Source organism: Epinephelus moara, chromosome 10 (genome assembly GCF_006386435.1).
Source record: "Epinephelus moara isolate mb chromosome 10, YSFRI_EMoa_1.0, whole genome shotgun sequence".
Taxonomy (NCBI): Eukaryota; Metazoa; Chordata; class Actinopteri; order Perciformes; family Serranidae; genus Epinephelus; species Epinephelus moara.
The window spans coordinates 44,746,424-44,757,948 of NC_065515.1; the positions used below are offsets into that span (position 1 = coordinate 44,746,424).

Below are 11,525 nucleotides of genomic sequence, written 5' to 3' on the forward strand. Positions count from 1 at the left end.
ATTGTTACCTTATTGTTTGTAATGCTCTGCGTTCGTGCTTTTTGTTTTTTACTTTGTATGGCTGAAACTCTAAGTCACCCAGCCTGTATCAGGGGCCAAACCCTGGCTGTCACTGGAAATCAGTGTCTGATAATAGTCGTTTTAGCGTAGAATTGACCCGTTAATAATCCCCAAACTAGCTGTATGCTTTATGGGAACCCAATCATTTTTTGATGCTATCTAAGATTACTAAAACCCCAATGTTCATCCATAACCGGCGTGGAAGCATCTCTCAATCCCTCTAGCCGGGCTCAAGTGTTCCTGATGACCGTTAGATGGCGGCACTGAGGCGCAGAGGGACCGGCGGTGGAACGGTCCCAGGCAGGCTGGAGTGCTGCTGACTGAGCTAGGGAGAGTAGTCATTCACCAAAGAGAACTGGTGGAGGGAAGGAGGCTGCCTCATGCCGCCGAGGTATATCGGGAATTAAAAACCTGACGTCCAGCGGACTCTGTCGGAATTATAACACAACATAATGCATCTCTTTGGGATGTGGATGCTGATGGCGGCTCTGCAGGTAAATATTTACGATTTTACAGCGAGTCAGCGATTGAAGGAGGTTGCAGTAGGATAACGGAGACTGATGCCTGTTCTAGGAAGATCGAAAATTGGGAGGGAGGGGGGCAATGCATCTGCCTTTGCCTGCTTCGTCTCAATTAATTTTAAAGTCTTAGCTATCCGTGACTAAATAAGGCCCGGAAACAGCAGTCGATATTCACATAGCCTACTGGTAGTTGAATGCTGCTGATCCCAGACCCGCACCAGCTCCGCTGCACATCGAGTGATTTATCAAACAAACAAGAGGAACGCATTCGGGTAAAATGCGGCTGCATGTCAGCTGTAGGATTGAGGGAAAGACAGCAGAAATAACCGTTAATAATATCCACCCAACATCTTGTCTCATCAATGACACAATTCATGTGCTGAAATCAGATGTTTGACTTGTAATTGGCAAACACCAGTATATAGCCTGAGTTAATCAAAGCCCCGATACATAACGTTGGCGTCTCTTGCGACGATTTAAAAAGATGGCAGTTTTATGTGTCCTCTTATAACGCTAACTAGGTTTGGGCTAACGTTGTTTGAGCAAGGTTTAAACGTTTTATTAGTCATATCTGTTGGATTTTGCATCCTGTCTGTTTGATAGTCCGGGCTGCATTTATTTTTGTATGTATTATCACATTAAATGTAGAAATGTGGCCACTCGGAGTGGCTGTTCTTTAACGGTCTGTGATGCCTCTTGGCCTGGTTTTATATGAACCTATTGTGAAAGTGGACACTGATAAAGTGTTGCACCTCAACATTATTTTCTTAATGTCTCAGATCATGTCACCTGGTGCTTTGGCATTAAGCATAGCCATTTTTGAATGTAGTTTGTGTGTGGGAGAGAGAACATGACAGCAGAGGCTTCCATTCCAGACAGAGGTGTTGTTTGGGCAGCCTGGGGTTCAGCCCATTCCCAGAAGTCAGACAGTAGCTCAGTTCATAGGGACTTGGGTTGGGAACCGGAGGGTCGCCTGTGCGAGTCCCCGTCCGGACCAAAATATGGAGTGTGGACTGGTGGCTGGAGAGGTGCCAGTTCACCTCCTGGGCACTGCTGAGGTGCCCTTGAGCAAGGCACTGAACCCCCCAACCGCTCGGGGCGCCTCACCAAGGGCAGCCCCCTCACTCTGACATCTCTCCACTTTGTGCATGTATAGGTCCTGTTTGTGCATGTGTGTGTCTTTCGGACCTGTGTGTAATTGACAAGCAAGAGTGAAAACATTGAATTTCCCCTCAGGGGGATTAATAAAGTAAATAAACTAAACTTAATTCTTAAAGGACCATACCAACGTTACAACTTACATGCAGTTTCTCCTACTGCTGCCCATGTTCCTTAGTGTAGGCTATCCTTTGTTTTAGGTTTGAATTGGGATGTCAGTCATCTCAGCAGCACAGTGACCCAGGAAAACATATGTGACTTTATAGAAAGTATATAGGGAAATAAAAGAAATCTTACACACTATTGTACAGCTTTGTACAGTGGCCTGTAAAAGTTAAGTATGAATTATCTGCATTAACCCTAAACACTAAACTGCTGTACAGGGAAATCATTGTTACTGGATATCATTATTCAAAGGCTGGACGTAGCTTGTGAATGCACCTTGAGCGAGATTTACACGATGGCTGAAAAATAGGTGATCCATGCTATGTGGACAAATCAATAGAGAGGACAGTGCTGTGCCAAAGGGTCAAAGGTCAGGTCCTTAAATAATTCCATCCCCAATGCCTTCCCTCCAAAACAGCAATGTCAGCACTCCTAAAGGCTTACCTTAAATCCCCTAAAACCTGTCATACATTGTTTTTTTAATGCTTTTTGAGCTCTTTGTAAAGAATGTGATTATGTGCTTTACATTGATACCTGAAGGCACCTTCCCTGTATGTGTTTGTTGGGATATATGAATATCAGGTGGAATAATATGTTTAATATCGCTGTATCTAAGTGTTTACTGAGATAAATTGCAAACAGCAGTGTGCAGAACATTGTTGAAGTTTGTATTGGTAACAGCCCCCCTGTTTCCCAGAGTCTTAAGTTCAATCAAGGACAGATATTGGAATTTAATTAGCCTAAGTTTGATCTTGACTACCCCTTCCTTCTGATTGTGACCCCCCTGTCTGTTGACCTTTTCCTCTCAACGCTGGTTAGTGGTTGATATACTTGTGCCATTTGTGTATCCTGTATTCTTGGTATTCTGTACTATAATTATATTGATGCTGATTTATTTTACTCTAAGCATAGCTTGAAATGCCATTCATTTGTCTCACTGGAAACTTTGCAGTTTAGAAACATTTTACTTATATGTTATGTATGTATGCTAGAAGAGATAAGACACAATGAAACAAGTGAGGTCTGGGAACAGAGCCGGACCAGATAGCCAGCAGGGCTGCACCATATGGGGAAAATATGCTCTACGTTGAATATCATGATAATAATATTACACATAAATAAAGACATAGGGTCCTACCCGATCAGAATGTCAGTCAAATCAGATTTGGCTGTTAAATATGAATATTTGACTTTTTGTTGCTTTTTTCCATAGTTTGAGAGTTTGAACAGGGTTCAGCAGAATGTTCTGTGTGACGGTGACATTTACTTTTATTGTAAACAAGCTAACTGCACAAACGATGGATTGGATGGATTTTTGCTGACACTAGATATCAATAGTGTTATATTCTGATATAAAATTATTTTCTGCTTTCTACTTAGAGGTGGTGAATTCACAGCTCACAGCAACTTCATACGATACAGTCTCTGGCTTCTGTTTGATAGCTAGTGTCGGCAAAAAATGTTTATGCATGATTCCGATCCGTCGTTTTAAGCAGGATTTATACTTCTGCTTCGAATCAACATTGTACCTACAGCATACTCTGTGTTGACACAGAGCCTATGCTGTAACCTACGCTGTAGCCTTAAGCCTAGTTCACATTACACGATTTTCACCACGATTTTGACGTTGCAGATGATCTTGAGAGCCACCTTGGGTCGGAGGTGAGTCGGCAGATAGTGTGCCACGACGAGTCCTCGTGTGAACAAGCCTACGAGCAAGTCGCCCCCTCGTCTGTGACTGGGACTGGATATCTGGCATGCTAGAAAACTAGAGAAGTGTGACATGACTGACAAAGAGCATCAGCCAGTGAGAGGTGGGATACGCCCCACGTCAGCACGCAGGAGGACGGAAGAAATGTGAGGAGGACAAGCCGCCGGGTTGCCACTTGTTTCTCTCCCACGATCTGGCAACACTGACAAGCCGGCAAGCAACAACAACAACAGCGGCGTCCACAGGATCACGGGGAGCGCGTTTTATTTGGACCCAGGCCCTGGAGGCAGATTCTTCTGGGAAGAATATCCATGCCTTTACGGTGTGTCGTGTCCATGTTTGGTGACGTGACCGCGTCTGTCGGCAAGGGCTCAGTGGAGAAATCTTGTGGTGTGCACACACAGGTTGTAACGCAGATGGCGAGACAGACGCTGACAGAAACACATGTTGCCAGGTATAAACACTCAAAAGATTATGATGGTCTCCGCGACACAAAATCAGGGTGAAAATCATGTAATGTGAATTAGGCTTAACATGCACCTCCCTAGAAATTTAACTACATGTTGTGGCAGCACAGACCTCCTGTGTATTTTTGTTAGCTGAATACTAGGGATGCACCATACTGGATTTTTTTGCCAACATCCAATATGCTGATATATAACAACTCATATGGCTGATAACCGATACCAATTTCGACATATCCACTTTTTTCCCCACCTAATTTTAGTGATCATCAAGTCTCTCTTGTAATGGAATTAACATCATATAATGCATGCATACTCTTATTGTTATGGCCCACCAGCAGATTGAGACATAAAATACAATACTTTTCAGTGTATATAATATTTATTCGTATTAAGGCAGCAAGGTGGTGCTGGTGGGATAGGCTCCAGTCCTCCCGCGACCCCCAACAGGGATAAGCGGATATGGAATTTGAATGAATGAATGAACAAATGTGCAAATTAAGAAAAAGCATGTTGGCCGAATCAGATAGTTCATTTTAAAGCTGATATTGGCTGATACAGATAATTGTTTCCCTCAGTGGAAACAAAGTTTCTCTTCACTTTTTCACTGTGTAATTTATCCTGGCTTCATATGAGTAGAGAAATTCTCTGCTAGTCGCTAGGCTAATTTATACGATGTAAAATTCTATAGGGTAGTGCTAATAATGTTAGCATGTTGTATTTGTTTGGAAAATGTATTTAGTATAAGACAGTTGTTTTGTCGGAGAACCTTGTGAGTTGTAGTGGAGCTGAATTTTGTAACATTAAATGTGCTGTTGTTCCTGGCTTCACACGAGTAGAGGAAATCACTGCTAGACTAATTTATACAATGTAAAATGTCTTAGGGTTATGCTAACAACATAAGCATGTTGTATCTGTAGGGAAAATGTGTCCAGCAAAAGAAAAGTGCTTTGTCTGTGAATCCTGCAAGTGATAATTAAGCCAATTTGTCTACTTGTGTTTGTAATTGTTGATATTAAGCCATATCAAGCCAGGAGGGCACTGCACTAGTTGCGACCGGCAGAAGTAGTCGCATATATTTTTATTGTTTTTTGTAGCGTAGTCATTTTTGACTGTTGAATGAATGGTGATGGGTTAATTCCACTGTCAACTGTCTACCATGGATGTGGCATATTGTTTTGTGGTGCTCTTTACACTGTTTGTGGTGGTGTTTTCTCTGAATGAGTTTGACCATTCCATGGACTGAAGTACGGCCATGAGTTTCTTCTCCAGTGGCGCAATGCGGAGACAGTGTTCGATCCGGGTACGGTGACTCCACCAGCAATCTGGAAGGATTTGGGGAAAAATGCTGGCTCCAAGACAAACAATGTTCATTCTAGGGATGGGTCACGATTTTCGAATTTTGAATAAGTTGTTTTATTTTTGAAAAATCAATTTTTTTAATGCGACTATTACTATTCGCCGTCTTATTTCCCCCTCCCTTTATTTGACATGCAATTCAGCTCCTAACCGCACGAGGGCAGTATAGGATTGCTAAAGCGGTGTGAGATGGGCTACCAGCTAGTTTGATGCTTTTCTACAAACAGGAGAAACATGCAGAGACTACTACTCTGCGAGGAATGTCCGCAGTCATTCGGGCTTTCATAGTCGAGCACACTTCTGCGTTGTAGTTTCATGTAAAAATGTCCGTGAAAAATCCCCGTGATGTGAAAAATACATGCCGAGCAGTCACCGGTGCGCGGGGCGGTTGTAAAATCTGAGCTTTCACAGGGCTTGCGGACGTCCGCTTTGAGTCCGCGCGGACTCAAAGCGGACGCGGAGTCCGTTCCGCGTACGTTCCGCCCGAGTATGTTCGGGCCTTTAAAGATGAATGGATCTCTGTGTGCGTGGCTCCGGGAGGGGGGCAGGGGGGGGGGGATTATTCGAAAAATTGTCGAATAGTTGCCATGATTTTCGAATAGTGTTTTTGCTTGTGCTGCCCATCCCTAGTTCATTCAAGGAAGTGGGGAAGGAGAGGAGAGATGCGCCAAAGATCACAGAGACAGCAGCTGAGTCCGATTCTTCTGCCCTCTGTCATACTCGCCAGCATTCAAACAAAATAGATTAACTTTGGGCAGGTGTTGAGTTCCTTTCCGAGTACAGACACTGTTGTATCATTTCCCTCATGGAAACCTGGCTTAAAGACCATGATTGATGATGGCTTTGGGCTCCCCTGGCGTCTGGATCAGAATGCACAGGTGACAGGCAAGTCCCAGGGAGGGGACAGTGCCTGTACGTCAACAACTGGTGGTGTAATGCCTGGTCCACACTACATGATATCAGCTTGATTCTAGCCCGACGCAGCGACGTACGGTGTCGACATGGATCGTAAACATCAATGAGTGTCGTAAGCAATTATCCATCGTTTCATCTCGTGTAGTGTGTCATAGCTAACATTCGAAGCTGCGTCTGGTACACCTCACTACGTTCCAACAGAAAGTCTAGCATGTTTGATTTTCTTTTTGTCGTTCACGACTGCTCCTGTCACAGCCATCACTTTGACCAATAGGAACACAGATTGATCTGCTGCCATAGAAAACTGTATGACAACAACAGGCCAGGGTGTTTGATATTTCCTCTAGGGATGGTACCACACAGAGTAAAAAGGGAAAAATGCCGGCGTGAAACAGCAGAGGCACTTTATCAACCTGATGAGTACTGCCATTAGCAACAAGCTAGCAAAGAGTGTTATTTTTTCATAACGGAGACGGACATTAAGTAAGAAAATAAAAAAATAGTGGCTTTTACTCACCACAACTGCAGAGGCTACCAGCTTCATTTGAAACCGACTACATCATAAACAGGCTGTTATTTATTATTCTCTCTGTATTTTTATATTTTTACTTTTGATCCACTCAAATCCGTTTGCCTTAATAAATTTAATGCATCACGCCGTCATTTCAAACTCAACACTTCCTGTATCTGTTTCAAATTAAAAGCCCCTTATAACTTCTGTTGAGAGAATCTCTTTATTTTCTAAACAGGCTTTTATTATGAAGCATTTGCAGGAACTTGTTGTGGAAGATTCAGTCACTTGTATGTTTGCATACAGTACTTCAAATGTAGCTCCTGCCATCTGCTGGCACTTTTTACATTACCACTAGGCAGGACTGCCCCTGACCAAATTGGGGCCCAAAGCGAAATTTTATTTGGAGGCCCCCCCCCCACCTCTCCCCATCCCAAATGCATCATAGGTACAAAATGACCGCACTGGTCTGGTAGTACTACTACTGCTTCTACTAATATTAACAAAAAACTACTACTATTGCTATCTATTATTACATTATTATTATTATTATTATTGATATTATTATTATTATCATTATGATCATTATTGTCATTGTTGTTGTTGTTGTTGTTGTATTATTATTATTATTATTATGTACAGACTACAGTCCTAAGAAAACATACTAATTCAGGATCAAACAGACTGATATTTCAAACTTTACATTCAAGTTTAGTTCCCTCTGTCAACAAATGCATCAGTTACACACTCATTTCAATCAGTATTTCTCTGTCTCCTCAAAAGCTGTCTGTTATGAATTAAATTCACTAACAGATGGCGACATTTACCTCCATAAAAATAGTCGAAAACTTAACAACATAAATTGATAGGCTATAAACTTTAGCCAATATATTATTCATTCATTCATTCACCTTCTAACCGCTTCATCCTCTTGAGGGTCGCGGGGGGGCTGGAGCCTATCCCAGCTGACATCGGGCGAGAGGCAGGGTACACCCTGGACAGGTCGCCAGACTATCGCAGGGCTGACACATAGAGACAAACAACCATTCACGCTCACATTCACACCTACGGACAATTTAGAGTTATCAATTAACCTAGTCCCCAATCTGCATGTCTTTGGACTGTGGGAGGAAGCTGGAGTGCCCGGAGAGAACCTGCAACCCGCAAACTCCGCACAGAAGGGCTCCCACGCCCGGGATCGAACCGGCAACCCTCTTACTGTGAGGCGAGAGTGCTAACCACCACACCACCATGCCGCCCCAATATATTATATATTGGCTAAAGTTTATAGCCTATCAATATATACGACCACCAACTGGTCATTTTACCACTCCTTTTCATCAGAGGTGAATGCATAGGGCGTTAACAAGACATTCAATAAATGTTAATCACGGCTGCTGGAAAAAAAAAATTCTCCAGTCTAGACAGGGACTGGAGACAGAGATTCCTATCTAATGAGTAGCAGCTTAGGTGTTTGTGCCACAAAGTTTTATTTCAACAACATACCCCACCTTCAAGTGAAGCACGAGCTTCCTCTTGTTTTGCCTTTTTTTCCCTCTTGCTCACTTCTGACTCGCGATGTCTTTTGAATGACATGTCGACAACTCTTCACCTGCTGCAGCTCTGCAAGTGCCTGCCGGCGCACCCCTCTGATTGGTCAGATGTCGAGTGCTGTCAAACAGCAACGCATGCGCGGTCAGATTACAGGTCTCTCCTTCCTCGAGCTGATTCTACGCGCGCCTCACGGTAGCGCATATGCGCATCCATTGCGCAAATGCGTCCCCTCGCGCAAAATGTGGCCCCCCATGGAAGATGAGGCCCTACGCACAGCGCGTGTTCTGCATTTAGGGAGGGGTGGCCCTGCCGCTAGGGGTCGACAGATAATTGGCCTGGCAGATTTTATGAATTTTTAGGGTTATCTGTATCTTGGATTTTTTTTTTTTATACTGATATGCAGTTTTGTTTTCCTTAGCTGCGCTGTTTTGCCCCTGGCGTGCTTCTCATTCCTGCACGTACCACTCTAGACTCTTAAAACTAAACTCAAGACCTATCTTTTTAGCCTGGCTTTTAATTTAGCTCTCTTTTATTTTTATTTTATTGTTATTGTTATTATTATAATATTAATTATTCAGCCCTCCCTGAACGTTGGTGTGTAGTTTGGCAGATAGATAAACAGTTCTTTAAATGAGCGACAAAGATTTCCAGGTCTGGTTTGAAGTTTATTACTTCCCACATAAAGGCACTGTAAACCTACATGAAACACACAAAAGGATAACATTAAGTCAGGTTTTAAATCACAAATATATCCAATGTGATNTTATATCAATGAAAAAAACAAATCCGTGTGACTAAATTCTTACATTTTTACATGTATCTCAGCATAGCAAGATGGAAGTTGACATATTCTGCCATATATGAAGAGGGGAGACTCTCTGGAATCGGGCAATATAAGAACCATGATGGTGGGACATTCTGTCACTTCACAGTTGTCCAAAACATGTGGTTTGTGCCAGGCGGACATGATTGCCAGTATTTTTTCTTTATTGCAAGAAATTCCATTGATTCATTCACAAGTCAAAAATGTGTTTTATTTTGAAGAAACATGCAATATTTACATCTAAGATAATAGAAAAATAGTAATAATATTAAAGCTGCAAGCAGCGATGAACGGGACCTCGGGCTCGCTGTCGGCCTCCAGCTCACATAGACAGTGCGAATTATTTGTAAGAGTCAAAATGTTGATAAAACAAGCAATGTCAAGAGAACGCAAGGTCATTTTTGGCAATAGAGGGACTTTATATTACAGTACATTACAATCAGGGTTGGGATCCGGATCCGGTTCTTTTTTGGAACCGGGTCCAAAGTTCCGGTTCCGGAACCGGTTCCATCACATTTGGAGTAACTGTTCCTGCAAAAGGTTCCTAGATTGTAAAAAAAAACGTCATGTGCATTTCCATTAGAGTGCGGCACGGGCCGCATATTTCTGTCCGAACCCGACATTATTTAATTACTAAAGCACTGAGTTTGTGTCACACAGTTGTTATGGTTACAGGCTATTTGACAGGCCGGGCATGCGACCGTTAAGAAGGAATCGGTAAGGAATCGGAATCGTTAAAATCCTAACGACTCCCAACCCTAATTACAATATGTATTTAATTTTCAACCGATATATTAACTAAAATGTACCTGTGATATGTCAGCTATGGAAACAAAATGTCTTGTCCAAAACATCCACATTGAAATGAAATACACTGTCATGATTAAGTAATTATATAATGTTAACAGCAACATGGTGTCTGTCATACTGTTAAGAATTGAAGTGTTCCCCATGTACTGTAAAAAACAAAGGTCTGTGGTGACAGTACTCCTGCTTTGTTGTGTAACACATTGTGATGTAAGTACATGAATATATAAATACACAATATACATTTTAACAGGATAACAAATATTAACATGGACAAAACATGAATTATAAAGGAGAGTAAATCATAAAAGAAAACGATTTTTACAAAGACTAAAGTGGTGATTAAACAAAGGAGCTTGTAATTTTGGATTGTATCATTTCCTCAAAGATATGTATACTTTCCTGATGTAACAGCAGGCAGACACTAGTTAATTTCAGTAGAGAAACTGAGCAGGACTACATGTATTTGACGGTGTACTGNATGGCTTTCAAATTTCTGGAACTAGTCCTTCCTGCTCCCAAACCATGGGTCCGATCATCAATCTGAAGATATCACCAGAGAGATACACTCGTTCTGAACGCGATCTTAGTCGCAAGTTTACAATGTCTAGCTCACAGCTGACACATTTGCTCATATTAATTTCAGAGGCACTAGCTCATTTCCTGTTAGATTTAGGTCAGTGGTGTCAATGAGTGATTTGTAGGTCTCAACGAGACAAAGTAGCCAGTTTTAGTTTGATCTTTCTACGTCATTCCTACAGGGCGCAATAGCCATTTAAGTGTGTCTAGGTGGTCCAAAAATTGTCAAGAGGTTTTGTGACATGAAACTTCATGTTTTTTTTGTTCAGAGGAATTGTTTAGCAGTGCTTGGTCTGTCATGTGTGCATGTTTGAAGTCGATACGATAAATGGTGTAGGAGGAAATATTTTTTAGTAAGAGAATTTTTGAAAAATGATATCTTACTTTGAAAGGGCAAATAGCTCACTTCCTGTTGGATTTAGGTCAGTGGTTGCAGCGCGTGATTTGTAGGTCTCGACATAACATCTAAGTTATACAGATTATCTGATTAGGAGGAGTTATCTGTCATGTGTGCGAGTTTGAAGCCCATACGATAAACGGTGTAGGAGGAGATGGTTTTTGAAGAAATTTTGAAAAAGAGCGGTTTTGAGGCAAAATCTTACTTTGAAAGGGCAAATAGCTCACTTCCTGTTGGGTTTAGGTCAGGGGTGTGGGTGCGTGATTTGTAGGTCTCGATGAGACGAACAAGCCAGATTTGGTTTGATCTTTCTACGTCATTCCTACAAGCTGCTAGGTGGCGCTAGAGAGGCCATTTTGGCACTTTTCAGATTCATTTTTTCATTTCATAAATTTTTTTGCCAGTCCTGACATGCGTGCCAATTTTGGTGAGTTTTTAAGCATGTTTAAGGGGTCAAATTCCAGTTTAAAGAGGCGGCGGAAGAAAGAAAGAAAGAAAGAA

The 11,525-nt window shown here is 42.1% G+C and overlaps 1 protein-coding gene across 2 annotated transcripts in view; it reads left to right on the top strand.

Annotated features, from left to right (window-relative positions):
• Positions 1 to 373: 373 nt before the first annotated feature.
• LOC126396243 (cadherin-2-like) overlaps positions 374 to 11,525 on the top strand; it is a 430,873-nt gene continuing 419,721 nt past the window's right edge. For both annotated transcript variants that reach the window (XR_007570553.1, XM_050054177.1), the window contains exon 1: positions 374 to 554. Coding sequence is in view for 1 of the 2 variants with exons in the window: in XM_050054177.1 (XP_049910134.1) it covers positions 513 to 554 (42 nt within the window). In the remaining variant the exon portion in view is untranslated. The remainder of the gene's footprint in view (positions 555 to 11,525) is intronic.